This window comes from Dendronephthya gigantea, unplaced genomic scaffold (genome assembly GCF_004324835.1).
Source record: "Dendronephthya gigantea isolate DGI-Jeju-01 unplaced genomic scaffold, DenGig_1.0 000015F, whole genome shotgun sequence".
Classification (NCBI taxonomy): Eukaryota; Metazoa; Cnidaria; class Anthozoa; order Malacalcyonacea; family Nephtheidae; genus Dendronephthya; species Dendronephthya gigantea.
The window spans coordinates 578,752-603,575 of NW_021163025.1; the positions used below are offsets into that span (position 1 = coordinate 578,752).

Genomic DNA, 24,824 nt, shown 5'->3' on the forward strand with positions numbered 1-24,824 from the left:
CACTCTCTCTTCCTGAAACCATTGTTTGACTATCTTGGAAGTGTGGCAGGTTGCATTACATTACTGAAATATTTCTTGGAATAAGAGACTTATCCAAAATGCCGGGCTATGAAGCTCTCTCCTATATTCGCTTCTTCTTTGTGAATTTGCATCTAAACAGTTCTTTTTGACCGCAGGGGAACAGTAAAAGATTGATTGTTACGATTCCTGTTACATACGACAATAGCAACATTTGAGCAGTTCTTTTTGACCGCCAGTGTAATAACTGCGTCCGCCCTCCAAAGTTATGCCAGTAGTTATTTCTAGCTTGTGAAATATCAAGTGATTGCAGATCTCTCAGTAGTTACAAATCCTTACTGCCTTTCTTACATTTTCAGCGCGTCGCATTTCATACGGTACCACATAATATAGTCTGCCTTTATGCTCTCTAGAATTATCGAGTGCCTATATATATTATCACATGTTATATAACCTTACTTCCAATGCTGTTCCGTCGACGACTATTAAAATATCCAACAATCTATACCTATATATCTATTCCACCAAAAACTAGAAATGCATTTTTTATTTTGAGTTCAATTGAATAGTCATAAAATTGCACTGACCGAATTTCCTTACAATATAAATAACTTATACAATCTGCACTTATACCATGCATAAAAAATATAGCTCAGGCTGTATAGAATTATATACGGAGGTATAAAAACAGCCATGTATCACAAATAGCCATGCAACACAAACAGCCAGGTAACACAAACAGCTAGCTGTTTGATTTAAAATAGTGAGACCGCATTTTCTGTGCTAGGCAGGTGTAAGTATAATGATATACTTGAATCCTGAGTTCTTGAAACACTCTATACCTAATACTAGTAATCTGTCATTTCTAAAATACAATCTATGTATTCAATGTGTTGCATTCGCCGGTCAAGGTCGCAAGGAATTAAGTCCCCTAATATTAAGAAGAATATTTTTGTTCACTTGTTTTAAAGAACGAAATAGCAGTTCGAGAAACGACTGCTAATTTATATTAGTCAAAACAACTATAATAAAGGCACTTTTTTAAATTAAAATAACTACACGTTTATGAATGGATATTTGGCAATAAGTCAATTACTATTTGCGCAACAAAAAACGCTATGGCAACCATGTACTATATATATTAATGCGACCACGACTGTACATCAGATGTATCGCGCAACACATGAACTAAAGAACACATCAGAGCGCAGGTTTTAGAAAAAAGCCATACGAGTAGCCTGTGGTAGCTATATAATGGCCAACCTACTAGAAATCCTTTTTGCGTTCATTTTCATTTCACAAATGGCACAACCCGGTGGCGAATGCTCAACGCAAGCAGTCTTTCGTAGATACGAACAAAAATACTTGGCGAATCATGTCATCGAACAAAAGCAAGCAAATTCAGAGTTGGAATGTGGTATGCACTGCGTTGCACATGGTTCATGTGCGTCAATCAATTATAAAACTTCTGGAATGGGCAAAGGTTTGTGCGAGCTCAACAGCAAGACAACTCAAGAAGTATCCAATGTCGATGAGAAAGCGAACCCTGAATTCAACTATCTTCATCTCATCATTGTTCCAGTACGTATTATATTTATATATACCGTGGGAACATGTATTTCTTGAAATTTAAAGCGCATTTGTTAAGGAACATGTATTTGTATTCAGCAAGCTCAGGCTCAGCGTATAATTAAAATGCGGGATAATGCATATACAATACTGTACAGAAATAACTTAACAAAACCGCGTTTAACCGGTCAAACCTCGCTCTAATCACGGTTGAACCGAGGTGTCAGACCGAGGTCCAACCGCAATAAAACGGCGCAGCTTAATGCTTTGCTGACTTAACATCCCGTTGCAGGTGGGGTTGGATATTTTATAACAACTGCCTAAAATAGGCAAGAATATTGCATGAGTGACTCTCCTCGCGAAGATTGAAACGTGGAGAAGCATTTTTGTCTATTTTAGGCAGTTGCCATGCTGCTTTTTGGTTATATTGGATATTACTCTTACGAGTTATATAATTTCAAAATACCCTTAAGTTGTATGCGGAGACAAAAATAATGAGTTACTCGCTGACGTCGCTTCAGAAACACCTGCAGTGCACACCTGCACTTCCCTTTTAACTTCGTTGCTTGCAAGAAAGCGAATTTTTGTATTTTGAATTTGTTTGTTTCCACAGAACCTGAGAAAATTGGGGCAATATTTTTTGTCGAATATTTGTACAGTTTTACGGCTGAAATTTTTAAGCCAAGCACATAAAATTTAAATCACTGGACAATGTTACATAATTTTATTTTTAAACTTTATTGCTGACAAGAAAGGAAACCATCCGTGCATGAATTTGTGCGTTCTCGAAAAGACTTATATCGACTGCATGCACGTAATTGCATGAGCGATAATTAACCGATAAATTAACCGATAAATTAACCGATAAATTAACCGATAAACCACACCTTATAACCACTAAAATCATTAAAATTTTAGATCACTTTCTGACGGTGTTTACACGTTACAAGCAAATGACTCGCTCGAAAAATACCCAGTGTACTGTCAAATGGCTGATACAGCTGGATGTGGAAAGGGAGGCTGGACACTAGTGATGAAGGTGGATGGCAACAAGGTACGCTCCAACACCTTTTCAAAATTTACCTCACACGCCTATGCTTTGTTAAACGAGAGCGAAGTTTCTTGGTCAAAAGATACAACAATCGATATTTTGTAAGATTTAATGGGCTTAACAAGTGAATCACAGGTTTACATTACAATGTCTGACAACATGTAATGTTTTTAACACCCCAGAATGATTTCAACTACAGTTCTTCCTACTGGACGAACAAGAAAACTTTTGCAGTCGAAGATGGTTTGGAAGGCTTGTCAGAGAAGCAAACAAAAATGGCTTCCTACTGGAACACACCGTTTACCAGAATCTGCCTTGGAATGAAGGTCAACGATGTCACAAACTGGATAACGATTGACAAGAAAGCTAGGTCGCTGTTCGATGTGATCGCTGGCGGAGCAACAACTAGGACAACCGCTGGAAAGGAAACGTGGAAATCGCTGATCGCGGGCTCATCGCTGCAAAACAACTGCAATGATGAAGGGTTTAACCTGAGATGTCAAATTAACGAACTTTACATGCGTGTTCGAATTGGATTAGTTGCGAATAATGAAGTCACCTGTGATACCTGTGACTCGTATATTGGACTTGGTGTTTCGTATCTGGGCTGTGGTATTCAATCTACAATAACATGCGGCAACTTGGCAGTGTGTCACAGCTCTTCCCATTATAATGCTGACACCTACATCTGGGCATTCGGTTATATACTCGTCCAGTAGCAGGTCCTATAGTGTAAAGAACTAGGAAGCTAGAATCGTAGGAGACTCTAGTATGTTCCGTGTACTTTTTATATAGAGACGATTTTGAGGTATTGAAATGGCCAAACAAGCATATGCTCAGCCGGCATAACTACACCATTAACAAAATGATGTTAGATATCTATTTCAATACCTCAAAGTTATTTTAGGCATCGTGAAAGTTTGCCATCGTGGGTATAACCGGGATTATATATAAAAAGTTCTTACATAGAGAGAGAGCTCCATAGATTTCCATATGAGCTCCACTAATTTTAAAATTTGCAGTTATAGGTGTTTTAGAAAGAAATGAGCGAAGATACAGGTACTTGTCGAATAAGGTGATCAACAAAACAGACAAAATTCGATTTTCAATGTGGTTTACTCTGTACTCGATTATTATCATATCGAATACATTTTAAAATTTAGTCGCCACGTCAGGATGCAGAATATTTAAGAAGTCTGGAAGCCAAGTAAAAATAGTGCAATTATTTCTTTTTGTACAGATGGCTAATTTCGATCATAATGATAACATATCGTCTATCAGGCAATGCAGAACGCAGGCACCAAATACTTATACGATTATGGCAGCCTGTGATATATAGTATGGCGCCTGCAAAACAGACAAAAGTAATATTTAGTACTAAATCACTCGCCCTCCGCTTGTGTTTCGCGCGCTTTTCTTAATTCTCGTAACATTCCTGCGTGTTTGGATCAGGCCATCTAAACACGGAAACCATAAAGTAATTGTTTATTGCAGCAAACCTAATTATCATCCTGCATGACTAGTACGGATCGTGTTATTATGAAAATGTTGGAACATCGTTTGATCAAGAAGGATAGTCAAACTGTTCTCAGCCAGGGCTTTACATCGCTGGACTCTATCGTGGTTTTGGTAACTCGCTGGACAATATCGACAAATTCCGATGCTGTCAGATGGCTGCATGACAGCACGAGATAGTGAACTGATAAGATATATAGAACTTGAGACGTTGGTCAAACATTAGTTGTGCATGTGTGTCTATTCCCTCTGTGATGTAAGTTAAAAGTCTATAGTAAAATGTATCTTTTTTTGCTTTTTTCCATCGAAAAAGCATTTGCATGCAGCTCTTATTATAATAGAATGGCAACTATTTCTAAAAAATTGAGTAGATTTTTCGGACGCCCGCGTGGTATTATGTAAGAGAATTTTAATAATTATGTAGATTATAATACTTCCGCAAAAGCTAAAAGAATTGGCGAAGATTTTACTCATCATGGAAATAACCTAAATAAGACTTTTTTGACGCTAATATAGCAATATAAAGTTGAGCATAAGCCACCAGACTTGAAACAAGCCTCATTACTCGTGCTCTAGGAGAGCACGAGTCTAGGTTTCGTCGTGTGTCGGTCGCGTTTTGGACCTCGATGACCCAGAACGCATTGCGCACTTGACCCAGTAATGTTGACGAAATGTAATTATCCGACAATACAAGCCACATTTTACAAACAATACGAAGGATGCAAAATATATATGCACAGAAGACATTACTACGGTGCAACATTTACATGCATATTGATTGGTGCGATGTATATTTTTAAATTCCAATATGAAAGCAAGATATATGATCGATGTTTTCGCAGTGTTATAGACGTACAAATGCTTATAAATAATACTTATTTATACGTTTGAACCGTCGACTGACATTACGAACAATACGAATCAATACTATTACAACCAGTTTTTTGAAAGCTTTCGTCGGAACTAAAACACTGCAGTCTGCAGGACTTCAATATAGAAGCATTGACACAGTAATATGTCACGCCGTGTTGATTTTTAGGCTACCTATAATCGGCATTTGTGAATTGTGATAATGTAAATGTATTATTTTATACTTGTGTGATACATTTTTGTCGTGTAAGTCCTCCCAGGCCCAGGGTAACCACAAAGCCTTAACTTACGCTATAGGTTCCAACAACACGCCATGATTGGACGATACATCGTTATATACTCACTCAAAAATATGTGATCTAGATTCGGCCGTAACGGAAGTCAATGATGCTATAATACGATTGCTTGATTACTCTCAATGCTCTAATCTAGCACTAAATCCCACTAAGACAGACTGGATGTTATTTTCCACACCCCAGATGGCACGTGCTCATAATTTAGGAGAACGTACGTTCAGTATTAAGTGCGGGGATAAATTACTTGAACGGATAAGGTGTAAAAATATCTTAGGGATTTACTTAAATGAGCACCTCTCATGGTCCTCACATGTTGACTCTTTGTTAACCTCTTGTTACGGAATACTAGCAGTACTGAAGAAATTGAAGAACTTAACGCCTTTCAACGTGAGGAGAACACTGGTTGAGAGCCTTGTGCTTTCCAAGATTGACTATGCTAGCCCTATATTCTACCCATTGCCATTATATCAACAAAAACGACTTCAGCGCCTCCAAAACGCATGTGCGGGTTTTGTTTTAAGGAGATTTGCAAGTGAAGAGGACATTGCCACCTTGAACTGGCTAAGTATTAGAAAAAGGATGGACTTTAACATTTTAAAATTAGCATATAAAGCTTTGCATGACGATTCTTTTCCAGAATATCTAAGCTTATCAGTACGTTGAGCACTAGTGTACGCCTAAGCCGGCGTCTTGTTGCCTCATAAATTTATCCGGTGTCCTAGTTCTATGACAAGAACACTTGTTAAAAATCAAGTATATTTGAACAAGTGTACTTGTCATGGAAAAAATTGCCAAAGTTGGGCGTACAGACGAACAATTAAAACTTGTCACATAAAAACTTGTCATAGAAAACTTGCTCGTATGTAAGAGGCTTTATGTGTTACATGCATGAGATCAAAGGCCTAAATATTTTCAAAATACAGTACTGCTATAACTCAGTCGCGTAGCCAGCCTGACGATTTAGTCATGCTATGCAAATTTTATGTTATTATCATTATTTATTTCTTTAGAAATTTAGTGTTTTCACAGTCGATGAACACCAAAATATTAGCATAGCATGACTAAATTGTCAGGCTGGCTACGCCACTGCTATAACTGTATGTGTATAGAATGGGTTCGTACGCGTTAGGAAATATAACTGTAAGCAAACTCTATCCAAGACTTGTCACATATATTGCTATGTGAATATAGGTTGAGAATATTATAAACATTTGGCAGAGTGCACAATACTCACAATGGACACTCAGAGCTCAGAGCATATTAAATGAAATCATATGACTTAAAATTTTCTAGCCAAAGCTTTAAATATAACGATTTGACTTCGCATATATTATTTCCCTATTATTTACCGGATGCAAAAAAGTATATTTAGCACCTGCAATATAATTATAATTTGTACCGACAGGAACTTGATACATGAACGTAATCGCTAACGCAATTAAAAGTTCTTAGTTTATTCAAAAGGTACACCTGTTTATAGACTAATTCATCGTATTAAACCCTAAAGTAGACCTTATAATTGGTTTTATTTCATTTGAATGATGACATGGATTTTTTTTATTCCCGAATAAAATTTTAATTAAAGCATTCAAAAGCTTAAATACCACCTTATATACAATGGATGACTTGTGCTTTAGACCAACTTTTGATCGCAGTAACTTGAGGAAAATAAATCACCCCAGCTAAAAAGATCTTACTTAAATTAGTGCAAATGCAAAGTGTGGCTGCGAAATTTTGTTAAAAACGGAAAATGTAGCCATGCGAAGTTGGCAAATTTTGTATACTTTTGTACTACGTGGGGAAATGTGTTTGTAACTAATTTAGTTACAAACTTCCGGTCGTAATACAAAAGTATACAAAAATCGACAACTTCGCATGGGTATAATTTCCGTATTTTGCAACAATTTGCAGTCAAACTTGGCAGTTTTACTAATTTTAAGAAGCTCTTTCAAAAAATATCCTTTTTATCGCCGAGGTAAGAAAGTAGTCTAAAGCGCAAGTCGTCCATTCACTCAACGGAAACAAAACCTACTTAATTATTGGTCATGCATGCAGGTGGGACCATACTTAATTATCATGATCACGACCGTATTTTCGATGCGCGCAACATATAAGTATCAGATGTCCGTAAGTATACACCATATAGCATATCTGCCAGATATCAAAGGATATATACTAAAACGTTTGCTCTAATTTCGAAAAAAAGAGCACATTAAACGGAAGTGTATGAGAAAATGTCGCCTATCCAACAGACGAGAAAATATCACGAGAAGGCTCAAAAGGACGTACTGATCATGAAAACTCTGCGTTTGCCTTCCGTCTTTTTAAAATTCGGTCTCCTGTTGCTGATATTTTTTAATCTTCATACATTTGGAGATGGGTTGGACTTTTGCTTCGATGGATCAAAGGAAGGTAGGGTCTGAAATGTTTTTTAGAGCGCACCAATACACTCGTACTTTTATTATGCCTGTGAACTGAACAATCGCAATATATAGTTACACATCAGTATTATTTTTTCAACGACATTTATGATGAGAAAAATGCTCTTCAATACGTACTCAGTAAAGCCTTTCCTATCATTAAAAACTCTCGCTCGGTTGATAAGAAGTCTTTAAACGAAAAAAGTAATATTAAAAGCCTTCATTGGTTATTAAATTATTATTATATTATTATTATTAAAAGCCTATATTGTTTATTATATTATATATTACTATCATTATTATATAATCATGAAGTTATTTCTTCATAAAAAAAACTCTCCAGAAAAAAAATGGTAAATAGCAAAGATAAAAAACCTATTCATATGAGTTTTATGTGAGACAGTTTTACAGATGTTTAAAAAATAATTCGCTATAGACCTACGATAAAAAGTTATTAATAATAAAATGTAAAAATATAATTAATACCGCGTGTATTATTACATAAAAGACATTAACGATAAACTATAAACTCCCTGTTTTTTTGTTTATTAAGGCACATCCATTAAGGACATCCCTCAGACATTTATGTATTTAAGGGTTTCTATGGTTTAGACGTTTCAGCTTCCATTCTCTTTGGTTAAGGACATCCCTCAGACATTTATGTATTTAAGGGTTTCTATGGTTTAGACGTTTCAGCTTCCATTCTCTTTCTTACGGCAAAGTTTTTGCATTTGTTTTAAGGTTATCGTTTAAACGGTAAACCTATTGAAAATATTCACGCCAACTCCGGAGCGGAATGCGCTTTAGAATGTGCAAAAAAGGAAGGATGTAGATCCATCAACTTCAAAAAAACTTGCGGAGAAATGGAAAACTGCGAGTTACTCGCCGACGTTGACACGGAAACACCAGCAGTAAATTTAACCAAAGATGAAGATTTTGATTATTACAAAATGCTGGATTGTAACGGGGTAAGTGCTTCAAATTCGATATCATCCATGACCGCGCGATTAGTTAATGCATGTTTTCACGTTGATCATTTAAGTATAAAATAAGCCATTAAAGAGGGGGCTAAATGCACTTTGCTGCTGGTACGACATCACGATCGATGCTATAAAAATATTTCAAATCTTCAAAATCAAAGAGATTATTTTGGGCGTGACATATTGTTGTAGCTACTTCAAATTTACAATTAACGTTTTTTGAAAAATCTTATATCATCACCTTTTTTGGGAGAATAATTTTTTTATCCTGACCTAGAAGCCGATAGAAGCTCCTTCACCCACGCAGAAAAACCAATCAGAAGGTATAAGCTTATACATGCAAGCGTTACATGTATTCTTTACTGAAGGATATCAAAAAATTTCGTTGTTGCTAAAATGATTTAGATAAAGAACATATAGATCATAGTCTTTTCGTTATCACCAAAGTTTTCATAAAAATATAATATTTATTGAAGAATGATCATCTAAAAAGAAGACTGTATTCCAAATAATTACTTTTCTTAGTTATTTATTGTCTAAATAATAGGCTGATGTTTCCCTTTTCAGCAGTCCAAGTGCCCACATCAACTTGCAAAGAGCTGTTCGATCAGAACAGGTACTGTAAAATAGAGACAGCATGTGAAATCAATCCAGTACTAATAAATAATGTGAAACGTTACAAAGGATTTGCCTTTGGTAGCAAAACCAATTTTTCTCATCACTTAAGACAGACCAAAGCTGGTGAATAACGAGTTTATTTCTTTCGAAAGCAAGCGTGTTTTAAAAGTTTATTGTGCAAGTTATATTCCTGCTCTCGATTAGTAGACTAACTCAATCAGACAGCAAACGAAGCAATTGGATTGCTTATAAAAGGCGCCGGCACAGGGACGGAAGAATTAACCTTGGGCCATTAATCCTGTTCGAAACATCGGCAACCTTTATTTCATATTGTATTCACTTGCCTCAAGGTGAATAAAAACCCTTCCCCTTTGGTTCCATGCACTATAAAGTCAAGAATTTGCCCAAACCTTCCTAATTGCCCAAAGACTTATTGCATATTTTATTCCCTAACTCCACAAATTTTGTCTGCTTTTCTATCTAGTTCACTACCTAACGGTGTTTACAAGTCACAAAATAATGTCTCCCTTGAGCAATATGATGTTTATTGTCATATGGATGCAATATCTGGATGTGGAGGAGGAGGCTGGACCCTAGTGATGAAAATTGATGGCAATAAGGTGATGATAAGTGATAACTATAGAACAATCCAAAAAACAACTCGGATATTGTCGAAAATAAATCACAATTGTAGGGAAATAATTGACCATTTCAAATTTAGAATGATTTCAACTACAGCTCTTCATACTGGACCAACAAGGTAGCCTACGAAGTCGAAGATGGTCTTGAAGGCTTGACAGAAAAACAAACAAAGCTGGCTTCCTACTGGAACACACCGTTCAACAAGATTTGCCTCGGAATGAAAGTCAATGATCAGACAAGATGGATAGCACTGGACTACGCCGCAAGTTCGTTATACAACGTGATCGGAGATGGAAGTTTCAAAAAGACAAGTGTGGGGAAGAAAAAATGGAAATCTCTTATCGATGGTTCAGCTTTGCAGAAAAACTGTAACCGAGAAGGACTTAGTATAAATATAAGATATGAAGCACCAGGTTATTCAACCTATGTTCGGGTCCGGATTGGTATCGTGGCAAATAATCAAAACGACTGCCGTTCCTGCGACTCGTGTATTGGTTTTGGTACTTCAGCTCGATGTAACGATGATATAAGAAACACAACATGCGGCAATATGGCTGTTTGTGATAAACTAAACAACAAAAACACGCCAGCGTTCGGATATATACTTGTACATTAGCTTCGCAAGAAACTATGTATATATATGTAATTGAGCTTCTAACTACAGGCAGCAGTATATGTACAGTACTGTGCAAAAGTTTTAGGCCCCCAGTCAAATTGTCACTTGTTAGTAAAATTCATGGTATTGCAAGACATGCTAGGTAGAAAGACTTGTAGTGGTCTTGCACTGAAAGCCATGAAAGACCATTATTGGGGCACAATGCCCAATCATTGACCCAACAAGCTTCTTTGTTACATCTGGATCAAAAGCCTCACGTGATGCGAAAATGGTCTCTTTGATTCTTCCAGATGTCGAGATGGTCTTCTATATGACCTCTTCCTCACTTATTCCCAGAGATATTCAAACAGGTTTAGGTCGGTATTGTTTTGTTGCCCTGTACTGATTGATATTTCTTTCTGTGGGGCTTTTTTCTCTGTCACATGGTGCCCTATCTTTCTCAAAGATAAAGTCTCAACCGCAAAGCTCTCTCCACCTTTTAGAAAGTCCCAAGATCGTAAATTTTCGACTAGATACGGAAAATGGTATGTTTGGCTTGTATCTAGAACTTTCCTAATAGATGAGATGGCTTTGTGGTGGAGATTATATCTTCCAGTAAGATGGGGTACCATGTCATACAGAAAAGAGCCTGAAAGAAAGTGATATTGACCAACCCAGGGTTATAAGAGATTGCTGACGTAAACCTCATTGAACATTTTTGGGAATAAGTGAGGAAGAGGTCAGATAGAAGACCATCTCGACATGTGGAAGAATCAAAGAGACCATTTTCGCATCACGTGAGGCTGTTGATCCAGATGTAACAAACAAGCTTGTTAGGTCAATGACTGGGCATTGTGCTGCAATAATGGTCTCTCATGGTGGCTGTACCAAGTGCAAGACCACTACAAGTCTAGTTTACTAACAAGTGATAATTTGACTGGGGGCCTAAAACTTTTGCACAGTACTGTATATGTATATATATATGTATTATATATATATATATATATTATATATATATATATTATATATATATATATATATATATATATATATATATATATATATATGTAAATATATGTCCGACAGACTTAATATATTTGTCTTTTGCCCGACAGCGATTGTTATTACGCTTATTTGAACACGAATCGATAAATATTTGCGCTCCCCTATTACGATTATAGATGCACAAAGGAGGCTTGCGTGTCCAAAAGTGTTCCCTTACTCTACGACAGGTGCTACAAAATACTTCATTAAGTATGCATGTCGTCGAAGAATACTAAAACACTCGCTCGTATAATAGAATAATAGGCGGTGGTCTATGAACTATCCATATATACAGTACTGTCCAGTTCAACTGCCTGGTTGCGGTTCAGTCACGGTTAAGTTGTGGTTAGGTTGCGGTCGACAGATAGAAACCGCACACTTCTGCAAGGGAAGGGGTCTCTGGACCAACAAGGCAGCCTACAAAGTCGAAGGTGGTCTTGAAGGCTTCACAGAAAAAGAAACAAAGCTGGCTTCCTATTGGAATACATCATTCAACAAGATTTGCCTCGGAATGAAAGTCAATGGTCAGACAAGATGGATAACGCGCTTATAAATCTTTTTCATGTTTTAATGCATGGGGCGAAAAACTTTCCTTGTAGTCAAATGCTTGAGATAAACTAGAAGATACCTCTTTCAGATAAACTAGAAGATTTTAAAATGTCCAGAAAACTTATTTGAACTTAAATCTATAAATATTCGCGCTCCCCAATGCGCTCCCCCAACATAGATACTCTTTCACATATATGGAAATGACTTTTTTCACGACAATTACGACACAAGAGGGAGCATTGTGTTGGTTGTATGCAGCGCGCTTAACTTTAAACAGTGTATAAGTCAAAGTTAAATATCACCCTAGCTTGCATCTCTCTTGAATTAGTCAACTCAAGTGTACAGTCATTCTGTTACCAGTTAACACTTATATGTATGGAGAATAGAGGCAGTGGCGTAGCCAGCCTTACGATTTAGTCATGCTATGCAAATTTTATATTATTATCATTATTCATTTCTTTAGAAATTCATTGTTTTCACTGTCAATGAACAACAAAATATTAGCATAGCATGACTAAATTGTCGGGCTGGCTACGCCACTGAATAGAGGTATTCTTTAGGCTCTCCTCAGGATAAATGGTAAACGATGAGCTGGGTGAAAGCGGGTAGAGATAATCGATATTACCGATCATATAGATCAGGGTAAAAATTCCCATTTATTTTATATCTTTATTCTGGAATGAAAATTCCAATTATAGTTTGAACATTTCAAAGCCAAGCGGAAAAAAAACAGAAAAGGAGTATAAAATTTACTCTTCAAAATATAATTTACTGAGAGAATTATAGATGCACAAAGGAATTATTCACATACCAATAAATAATTTATTGCTCGCTGCACTTGAGACTTAATTAAAGTATAGATTCAAGACTTTAGTCGAACGCATGAGTAATTTCCCTGGAATTCTGAGGACATGAAGGTTACGTGTTACATGTAGGTTATTGTACGAGATCTAAAGCACAGAAAACAGAGCTCGTCATGACAAGGTACCTTTCAGATATAAAGCTAATGAAATGAAGCGATAAGGGAGGCATGCGTGCAGTAGCGTAGCCAGCCTGTCGATTTGTCCCACTATGCTAATATTTTGGTGATCATTGACTGTTAAAACAATACATTTCTAAAAACATGAATAATTATAATAACTCGAAATTTACATAGCGGGAAAAGCCAAAACATGTTCTCCACTTTAGGACAGATGCTACAGAATACTTCATTAACAATGCATGCATAATGCACTTCTGTATCGTTGACGAACGCAAGTGTTCGTTTTCCAAGTATACGATTGTAGCCTGTCAGTTTACGAAGGATACCAAATCATTCGCTCGAATTCTAGAGTAATATACTACATACACGGTGGTCTATGAAAAAAAATGCCGAAATCTGAACAAACAAAGGCAGGAGTATTTCGCGATAAGGTTCGTGAGTTCTTATTGACTTTAAAAGCCATCCGTTTGCCTTCTGCATTCAACACATTCTGTCTTCTGTTGTTGATATTTTTTAATCTTCAAACTTTTGGAGAGGGAATTGACTTTTGCTTCGATGGAACGAAAGAAGGTAAGACCTGGGACATTTTTAAAGCTGAACAACAAATTCAACTTAGAAATAAATTAAATTTAAAAATGTTAACGTGACAACGTATGAAGGCCTACTTTTTAACAAACTACAATAATTGTGGTAAAATGAGATCTTTTCAAATCTTATAGTTATATAAGGTTTTTTCTGCATAAAGGTTTAATATTTTTATGGTCTTCTTACACGTTTTTCGTAATGTTATAAGGCTATCGTTTAAAAGGGAAGCTAATTGGAAATATCTCGACCAACTCTGGACCAGAATGCGCTATGAAATGCGCAGGACAGAGTGGATGTAGATCTGTCAACTTTAAAAAAGTCCGAAGTTGTGAGGAAACAGAAAATTGTGAATTACTCGCAGACGTTGCCTCACAAACACCTGCAGTGGATTTAGCTAAAGATGAAAATTTTGATCATTATATACTGCTCGATTGTAACGGTGTAAGTATACATCAAATTCGCTAATATCATATCATTGCAAAGTGTATAGTTAATTTTTCACTTATATTCTTTTAAACCTTATTCCTTACAAGAAAGACCGACTGCATGCACGTAATTCAGCCGATAAAAACTTTCAAAAAATTGAAATGATAATTTCTGTCGAATATTTCTAGAAATGTTAAGGCCCAAATTTTTAGGCACAACACATGCAGTGTAAAATGACGGCAACGAATTTCAATTGTTGTTTTGCTTCTATCACAATCATCATGCATGCAACTGTTGTATACGTTTCACGCTCCGGATTGCCGCATTGCAAACTGCTTTAAAATGTAAAAGTTTAGCATTGTTTTCATTCCACAGAGTGCACAAGCGTATATTCCGAAAAAGCGATGCTTAAAATACCTGCGGAAAGTCTAGATGTCCAATAAAAATATTTCAACACTGTCAGTAATTATCCATAAATTATTACGAGCCATTCGCGTTGCTTTGGTGATTCACTCAGTATGTTAATAATTAATGGTTAGTTTATACACTATTTTTAAACTTAAGTGTGTTTAGATTGAAGTGTTTATACATACGTTGAGTTATATTAACAAGGCAACGCTTTTTGGGGTTATTTATTGTTTCTCACTCTTCAATATCAGCTTTATCAGAGGAATCAAATTCGTTTTCGTTCTAGAAAACACGTTTTATACAAGACTGTTTCCTGGAATTCTCTTTTCCCTTTAATGAGTTATCCAGCTATACACTGGCCAATTCTTAAGGTGTCTACATATTATATACAAATGGCCGAAGATCTTTATGCCAGTGCTCTCAAGCATGCATGCATGCATAGTTCAATTATAATTAAGTTATTGACAAGCGCTTCATCATGCAGTACCCTGCATGAAAGATTATATTGATCCACTGGTCCACGGCGATTGTCTTATGTAAAATCAAGAACCGTTTGTGAAATCTGTGAAATGTGTGACATCTGTGAAATCTCTTTCTCTTTCATCTGTGAAACGATGAAAAGCTGAGCAAGGACGAATTTTAAAAACAGTTCGATCTGCCCTTGAAGTTATTATGAAACTCTAGCCTATATAGCTAGTATATTGTGGCCTATTTTCGTTGTTATCTAGCAAAATGCAACACCTTCATTTCTTTATCAGACATTAATCGAGGATAATTTTTCTGGTATACATTTTGTACTTCCTCTTGTCAATCTTGATACAGTGTAAATACTCGACTGTATAAAAACGCGGAAGACTAAGCCTGCGACAGCAAAAAAAAATAATAATAATAATAATCGCAAAACCTAGGCTCGCCTACCACAAACAGGTAGCTCGAGTAATAAATATACTTATAAATATATTTTATCATGAACAGTAATACTTTCGTCTAATCACGGAGATTATTGGGGTGTATATGTATGGTCTGAGTTAAACTAATATCTTTTTTAGAAACCGTTAGACGCTCCCCCACCTGCAAGCGCTCCGACAAAAAAAAAACCATCAGCAGGTAAGCGTTATGAAGTCATAACAACTAGTGTGTGATACTAGTAACCTAACACTATATATAACTTTCCCAAAATATTAACAAAAATTAAATTTAAACAACCTCTTTCGTTCTGATAGCAATAGGATCAGCTACCATAATTTGTTTCTTTTATCGAAGGCAAAACAGAAATTAATTTTCAATTTTTTAGGCATACCATCAACATGTTTGACAGTAATCTTGAATCCGCACTGGTTAAAGTGTAGCAGTCACAGTTTCATCACAGGGTTTTATCGAAGTTCCACTGATACTGGTAGCAATGCCGTCTGTTGCAGCCCGACACCAGCGTTGAGTAGCCCAAGTTGTGTGTCAAAGCGATTTACTTACTGGCATGTTTCGCTTAAGTATGTCGCTAGAAAGAATAGCATATATAACATATTTCATTTTAGTATTTATTCAATTATTCATTTTGAAATCAATGGTGTTTCTTGCAATCTGATTGGTTTAAAATAGTGTGATTATTCCCAAATCGCACTATTTTTGAGCATTAATCACATCATTTTTAAGCCAAGATTGAAGCTGTGCACCACAATAACCAGTCAGATTTAGTATTTCACTTTAAACCATGCAATCAAATTGCAGGTGAAAATAGCACAAAATTTTATTATTTTGAATTTTTAAATGCCCCGCAAAATTTCCTGACAAAAATAGATGAAAATTACTCACATTTTCACATTACGGTTTTTCCGCCAATGAATCGTTTTGAATTTGTTTAATTTTTTGTATCATTTCAAAATGAATATAATAAAGTGGAGATTGCACTTCGTGTCGTGCAATTTTGGTGTGAAATCAAACTTGTGATTCTCCCGCTTCGCGGTCGTGCGATTTTGTAATCACGCGTTTGATTTCACACCAAATTTCACTCCACTCAGTGCAATTACGATTATAAATTTCGAGGTGACTATTGATTTTCCTGCATTCTGATTGGTCAAGATTCACTGTCTCTGAAGCGATGGTCACTAGTCGGTGACTATAGCTTTTTGTTGTTGTTTTTTAAATAAAAAATTGGGGTAATTATCTAGTATATATACTGCGTTTGTGCATAATTTATGCTATGGTGAAAAAATCGATATACATATTAGACTGGTAAAGTTTTATTACTTATAGCTACTAACATTATATATTTCAATTCTATATAGCAATACGCAATGGATATCATGTGGTGTGGGTGGTGGATTTTTTAACGGAATTTCATTCAGTCCTACCAGCAACAACCTGATGATTAAATATGCCCATTGCTGTCAACCAACAAATTATCTCAGCAATTATGGATCATGCTATACAGAAGATGTAGGAGAATCGTTTAATAAAAAAGAGTTAGCGAACTGTTCAAAATCTGGCTACTACATCACCGGACTCTATAGTAGATCTGGACACTCCTTGAGCGATATCAACAAACTTTGGTGTTGTCAAATGGATTTAGGTGACGTAGGGGGCTGATGATATGCATTCAAAGCAAAACCTCAAAAATCGTTTAGAATTCTTTACCTTATGCTATGTAACTAATGAAGTAATAGAGCAATGTTTTTTTTTCAGCAGTGCCAGTTGGTCCAGTTCTCGCTTCATCTTGTAAAGAACTACTGGAGAGGAACAGGTAAGGTACTCACGCAGAATGTAAATTAATGAAAGAAAATGCAGCATCGGGATTTTTTATATCAAAATGATAATCTTAATTAAAAAAGCCTTCGTAATACATTTTGATAGCTAACACTTAATTGATAAGGAACTTTCAAAACTGGACTTAAAAATGATATAAAAATGACATCGAAACGTCGCTCTAATAAACTAGATTTATCGCTTTCGCTTCTATGAAAATGATAATCGTTAACAAATAATGGCACCACATGTTAACGGGCTTTGATATCACAAGACAAATTAACCATAATAAATATATAAAGTCGCTAAGAATCTGATCATTTACGATCTAGTTCTCTCCCAAATGGTGTTTACAAGTTGCAAAATATTTTCTCGCTCGAGCAATACGACGTTTATTGTCACATGGATGCAATATCAGGGTGTGGAGGAGGAGGCTGGACCCTAGTGATGAAAATTGATGGCAATCAGGTGAAGATCTTTAAAAAAAAACAGAAAATCACAAGTGTACAGAAAAAACGGCGTTATTATACGAAATAACTATTTTATTTTCAGAACGATTTCAACTATAACTCTCCATACTGGATCAACAAGGCAGCCTACGAAGTGGAAGATGGTCTTGAAGGCTTGACAGAAAAACAAACAAAGCTTGCTTCCTACTGGAACACACCGTTCAACAAGATTTGCCTCGGAATGAAAGTCAACAGTGAGACAAGATGGATAGCGCTGGATTACGACGCAAGTTCGTTATACAACGTGATCAGATATGGAAGTTTTAAAAGGCTTAGCACAGCCGCAGGGAGGGGTGCATGGGGATCTCTTATCAATGGTTCAGCTTTGCAGCCTAATTGTAACCAAGAAGGATTTAGTATTGATATAAGATATGCAGCATCACATTTTTCAACCTATGTTCGAGTCCGAATTGGTATTGTGGCAAATAATGAAAACGACTGCAAAAGTTGTGACTCGTGTATTGGTTTTGGTACTTCAGCTCAATGTAACAATGATATAAGAGGCACAACATGCGGTAATATGGGCATTTGTGGTCAGGTAAACAACATAAACATAGCCGCATTTGGATTCATACTTGTAAATTAGTCTCACAAGAGGCCTCTGAGAAGCATATTAACTTAATTCTTGAACCAAATCTTCATGTTATCAACGCATCAACATGAACCTACGATAGTATTTCTATATCTAGTCTAGTTCTTTGATATCCTACATGTATAACCACCTATAGGTATATAGACATATATAATTTAAAGATCTAAAATAGAGCACGCAAAGAATGTTCGTTATGCATGTATATATAATATATACGCTACAGTACTAAATGGAAATTTCAATATTTAAATAGATTAGGATATGTTTTAGAATATGACGCACCATATATAATGTACCTTTAAAATTAGTTTCTAGGCAAATATAAAAAACTGACCGGTCGAAAGATACATACTGGTTCAAAAAAAATTCATGCACTACCATGCAAAAGCGTTTTTGCATCACTGGCAAAGCATACTTCCCTCCATGTTTCACTGCAAATTCAAGCATAATCAATTATATACATAAAATCTCATTCCTATAAAACAATTGAACTCACGGACAATAACAAAAAAAGTCCGCGTATGCAGTTACACGTGAAGTCTGCAATGTTTTTGCGCTTAAAAGTAAATGTCTATAATGATCATTGCACGAAAAAGATAACATGACTACAAATGCAGCAGACTATAAGTAAACTGTAATTGCCCAATTTAAATAATGACAAGGTTTCCTATCATTACATTATAGAAATTATATTTCGGACGCATATTATTGCATAGATATTTGGCGAATCTTGTAAAGCTACCTCGCATTCAAGCCCCAACCAAAGCCAAAACTGCCTGGGAACGAAATAATTGACGCTTCGACTTAAATCAAGCTTTAAATTATGTCCGCCATCCGTGATGCAAATGCAGACTCCAGTATCGCTATATACTATAACTGCGTCCGCCCTCCAAAGTTATGCCAGTAGTTATTTCTAGCTTGTGAAATATCAAGTGATTGCAGATCTCTCAGTAGTTGCAAATCCTTACTGCCTTTCTTACATTTTCAGCGCGTCGCATTTCATACGGTACCACATAATATAGTCTGCCTTTATGCTCTCTAGAATTATCGAGTGCCTATATATATTATCACATGTTATATAACCTTACTTCCAATGCTGTTCCGTCAACGATTATTAAAATATCCAACAATCTATACCTACATTTATTCCACCAAAAACTAGAAATACATTTTTTATTTCGAGTACAATTAACATAATCATAAAGTTGCACTGACCAAATTTCCTTACAATATAAATAACGTATACAATCTGCACTTATACCATGCATAAAAAATATAACTCACGCAGTATAGAAATATATATGGAGGCATACAAACAGCCATGTAACACAAACAGCCATGTAACACAAACAGCCATGTAACACAAACAGCCATGCAACACAAATAACTAGCTCAGTGTTTGATTTAAGATAGTGACACTGCATTTTCTGTGCTAGGCAGGTGTAAGTATAATGATATACTTGAATCCTGAGTTCTTGAAACACTCTATACCTAATACTATAATAATCTGTCATTTCTAAAATACAATCCATGTATTCAATGTGTTGCATTCAACAGTGAAGGTCGCCAGGAAGTCCCCTAATATTAAGAAGAATATTTTTGTTCACTTATTTTAAAGACCGAAATAGCAGTTCAAGAAACGACTGCTAATTCATATTGTTTTATGAGTGGATGTTTATGAATGGATATTTGGGAATAAGTTAATTACTATTTGCGCGACAAAAAGCGCTATGGCAACCATGTACTATATTAACGCGACCGCGACTGTACATCAGATATATTATCACGCAACACATGAACTAAAAAACACATCGGAGCGCAGGTTTAAGAAAAAACCCATACGAGTAGCCTGTGCAATGGTAGCTATATAATGGCCAACCTACTAGAATTCCTTTTTGCGTTCATTTTCATCTCACAAATGGCACAACCCGGTGGCGAATGCTCAACGCAAGCAGTCTTTCGTAGATACGAACAAAAATACTTGGCGAATCATGTCATCGAACAAAAGCAAGCAGATTCAGAGTTGGAATGTGGTATGCACTGCGTTGCACATGGTTCATGTGCGTCAATCAATTATAAAACTTCTGGAATTGGGAAAGGTCTGTGCGAGCTCAACAGCAAGAAAACTCAAGAAACATCCGATGTTGATGAGAAAGCGAACCCTGAATTCAACTATCTTCATCTTATTGTTCCAGTACGTATTATATTTATATAAAGTGAGAACACGTATTTCTTATAATTTAAAGTGCATTTGTTCAGGAACATGTACTTGTATTAAGCAAGCTCAGGCTCAGCGTATAATTAAAATGCGGGATAATGCATATACAATACTGTACAGAAATAACTTAACAAAAACCGCGTTTCACCGGTCAAACCTCGCTCTGATCACGGTTGAACCGAGGTCAGACCGAGGTCAAAACGCGGTGAGATGGCGCAGCTTAATGCTGTGCTGACTTAATATCCACCTGCAGCACCTATATTTTATAACAACTGTCTAAAATAGACAAGAATACTGCACGAGTGACTCTCCTCGCGAAGATTAAAACGTCGAGAAGCATTTTTGTCTATTTTAGGCAGTTAATTCCCATGCTGCTCCTTGGTTATATTGAATATTATTCTTACGAGTTATATTATACTTCAAAGTACACTGAAATTGTAAGCGAAGACAAAAATAATGAGTTACTCGCTGACGTGGCTTCAGAAACACCTGCAGTGAACTTACCAAAGAAGAAAATTTTGATCATTAGGTTATGTACTGCTCAATTCAGTGTGTTAGTATATTTTCACTTACATTAACTTCGTTTTTTGCAAGAAAGCGAATTTTTTGTATTTTTAATTCGTTCGTTTCCACAGAAGTTGAGAAAATTAGAGCAATATTTTTGGTCGAATATTTGTAGAATTGTTACGGCTGAAATTTTTAAGCAAAGCACATAAAATTTTAATCACTGGACAATGTTATATAATTTAATTTTTAAACTTTATTGCTTACAAGAAAGGAAACTATCCGTGCATCAATTTGTGCATTTCCGAAAAGACTTATACCGACTGCATGCACGTAATTGAGCGATAATTAACCGATAAAATTAAACCTTCAAAAAATTGGAATGATCATTTCTGTCGCATATTTGTAGAATTGTTACGGCCCAACTTTTTAGGCACAACACATGCAGTGTAAAATGACGGCAAGCAATGTATTTTTTTTTAATTTCAAATGCTGTTTTGCTTCAATCACAATGAAGTCAATGATCGACATACAACTGTTGTACGTTCCACGTTAGACTCCCGCAATGCATTGTAATGATGACTACCTATAGCTTCAAAATATAAAGGTTTAGGATTGTTTTCATGCCACCGATTGACAAGTATATATTCAAAATAAGCGATGCTTAAAACACCTGCAGAAAGCGTAGAAGTCTAGATGTGCAATAAAAATATTCCAACACTGTAAGTAATTATCTATTACAAGCTATCCGCGTTGCTTTGGTGATTCATCCAATATGTTAATAGCAATGGTTAATTTATAACCTGTTTTTAAACTTAAGTGTGTTTAGATTGAGGTGTTTATATAGACATTGAGTTATATTAAAGAGGCAACGCTTCTCACTCTTCAATATCAGCTTTATCGGAGGAATCAAATTCGTTTTCGTTCTAGAAAACACCTTTTATACAAGTCTGTTTCCTGAAATTCTCTTTTCTCTTCAATGATTTATCTAGCTATAAACTGGCCAATTCTTAAGGTGATATAAATGGCCGAAGATCAGTCTTTATGCAGGTGCTCTCAAGCATGCATGCTTCGTTCAATCATAATTAAGTTGTTGACAAGCGCTACATCATGCAGTACCCATGAAAGATTATATTGATCCACTGGTGGTCCACAGCGATTGTCTTATGTAAAATCAAGACCCTTTTGTGAAATGCACTGAATCTTTTATAGATTGCTCATCTGTGAAACGATGAAAAGCTGAGCGAGGACGAATGAAACAGTTCTGCCCTTGAAGTTATTATGAAATTCTAGCCTATATAGCTAGTATATTGTGGCCTATTTTCGTCGTTACATAGCAAAATGCAACACCTTTATTTCTTTATCAGACATTAATCGAAAATAATTCTTCTGGTATACATTTTGTACTTCCTCTTGTCAAATTTTGACCAGCACTCCAATAAACCCCATGTTTCTGTTACAAAATATACTTATAAGTATATCTTATCATGAACAAAAGCAGTAATTGTATATCATCATTGTACTAGTACGTATTATATTTATATAAAGTGAGAATATGTATTTCTTAAAATTTAAGGTACATTTGTTAAGGAATATGTATTTGTATTAAGCAAGCTCGGCGTATAAATAAAGTGCGGGATAATGCATATATATAGCAAAATGAGTACGGAAAATTAGAATTTATATAGTACATTATCCATCATACTGTCATTAAAACGATCACGCAGTTTTTTATAAAGACTCATTTTTCATTATATTTTTGGTGACATTATTTCAGATTTCCTGCAGGTGGATATTTTATAAAAACTGCCTATAAAAAAGTCAGGCTTGCTACTGAGTGCCTCTCATTAATATTAGGCTACATGCATACTTCTCAATTCATTGGAAAGTGCATTAGTGTTATTTTTCACTTACATTTTAACTTCGCTGTTTGCAAGAAAGCAATTTTTGGTATTTTTAATTTGTTCGTTTCCACAGAAATTGGGAAAATTGGAGAAATATTTTTTGTCGAATATTTGGAAAAATGTTACGGCTGAAATTTTTAAGCCAAACACATACAGTCTAAATTGCTGGACAATGTTATAGAATTTAAATTTAAATTAAGAATTCGGATTAACTTACCGTTTTGATAATGATTGGTGAAAACATTCAAATTTCATCCGTTTATAAATTTTGCATAGTACTGCAACAACAACCTGTGATCAGACGAACGTATATTCACGTTCATGATACTAGTAAAATATACTTAAATAAACTACACTGCATCCATTTTAGAAACCTGGGTCTCCCCCAGCTGGAAGCGCTCCGAGACAGGAAAACTCATTAACAGGTAAGCGTGATGAAGCAAAATTTCGATTTATCCTGTTTTGAAAAAAAATTAGAAATACGTACATCATAAACTTCTTTCTGATCGATTTTCACTGTTTTATTGACCTGTTCTCCTTGATTTATGCAAAACCTTTATCATCGCTTTTTGTACGGAATGCGATATTATAGATTATTACTAAATATTATAGATTAAAAGATTTCTCAGTGCTGCGTGTTCATGAAATTTTTTACCGTATCGCGCTTAGGTCATTCTTAGTCGCTGACTTTTGATAAACACTGGTAAAGTAAATATCACTCATATATTCTTCAGTGAATATGATTTGCGAACATCACGCAAGCCCATGAATGCAAGAAGACAAAAATAACAGGAACAGTGTTGTTGTCTATTTTAATTCGAGTATTAACCGATTCTGGTCCTCTAAAATAGATTATATTCACAATAATTGTTTTTCTTAGCTACTTGATTGTTTAAATATTAGGCTTGTGTTTCCTTTTTCAACAGTCCAAGCGCCTGCATCAACTTGTAAAGAGTTGCTGGATCGGAACAGGTAATGTAAAATAGTGTAATGGGTAATGGTCCATTGGCTTCGAAAAAACCGGGCCCTTAATCCTGTTAAAAACATTAACAACTTATTCCATTCACCTGCTTCAAGGTTAATAAAATAGCCTGATCGCTAAAAATTTTTTTACTGTCTAACTCCGCGTATTTTGGCCGCTTTACAGCCTTTACTATCTAGTTCACTGACTAATGGTGTTTACAAGTCACAAAATAATGTCTCGCTCGATCAATATGACGTTTACTGTCATATGGATGCAATATCTGGGTGTGGAGGAGGAGGCTGGACCCTAGTGTTGAAACTTGATGGCAATAAGGTGATGATAAGCGATAAATATTAGAACATGCAATCCAAAAAACAACTCGGATATTGTCAAAAATAAATCACAATTGTAGGGAAATAATTGACCATTTCAATTTCAGAATGATTTCAACTACAGCTCTTCATATTGGACAAACAAGGCAGCCTACGAAGTCGAAGATGGTCTTGAAGGCTTGACAGAAAAACAAACAAAGCTGGCTTCCTACTGGAACACACCGTTCAACAAGATTTGCCTCGGAATGAAAGTCAATGGTCAGATAAAATGGATAGTGCTGAACTACGCCGCAAGTTCGTTATACGACGTAATCGGAGATGGAAGTTTCAAAAAGACAAGTGTGGGGAAGAAAAAATGGAAATTCATTATCGATGGTTCAGATTTGCAGAAAAACTGTAACCGAGAAGGATTTAGTATAAATATAAGATATGTAGCACCAGGTTATTCAACCTATGTTTGTGTCCGCATTGGTATCGTGGCAAATAATCAAAAC

General features: G+C 35.7%; 3 protein-coding genes across 3 annotated transcripts; all 3 read left to right on the plus strand.

The window, feature by feature from the left end:
• The first annotated feature begins 2,520 nt into the window (after window positions 1-2,520).
• On the plus strand, window positions 2,521-3,483 carry LOC114520027 (uncharacterized skeletal organic matrix protein 5-like). Its single transcript, XM_028540224.1, has 2 exons — window positions 2,521-2,641; window positions 2,821-3,483. The coding sequence occupies exons 1-2, from the start codon at window positions 2,576-2,578 to the stop codon at window positions 3,355-3,357; spliced, it is 603 nt and encodes a 200-aa protein (XP_028396025.1). The 5' UTR covers window positions 2,521-2,575; the 3' UTR covers window positions 3,358-3,483.
• Window positions 3,484-8,602: 5,119 nt separating this feature from the next.
• Window positions 8,603-10,595, plus strand: LOC114520169 (uncharacterized skeletal organic matrix protein 5-like). The gene is made up of 3 exons (XM_028540394.1): window positions 8,603-8,707; window positions 9,847-9,957; window positions 10,059-10,595. Exons 1-3 carry the CDS (start codon window positions 8,603-8,605, stop codon window positions 10,593-10,595), a joined length of 753 nt encoding a protein of 250 aa, XP_028396195.1.
• Window positions 10,596-11,159: 564 nt separating this feature from the next.
• LOC114520170 (uncharacterized skeletal organic matrix protein 5-like) lies at window positions 11,160-18,402 on the plus strand. The gene is made up of 5 exons (XM_028540395.1): window positions 11,160-11,189; window positions 15,618-15,675; window positions 17,248-17,305; window positions 17,640-17,775; window positions 17,860-18,402. The coding sequence occupies exons 1-5, from the start codon at window positions 11,160-11,162 to the stop codon at window positions 18,400-18,402; spliced, it is 825 nt and encodes a 274-aa protein (XP_028396196.1).
• Window positions 18,403-24,824: the final 6,422 nt, after the last annotated feature.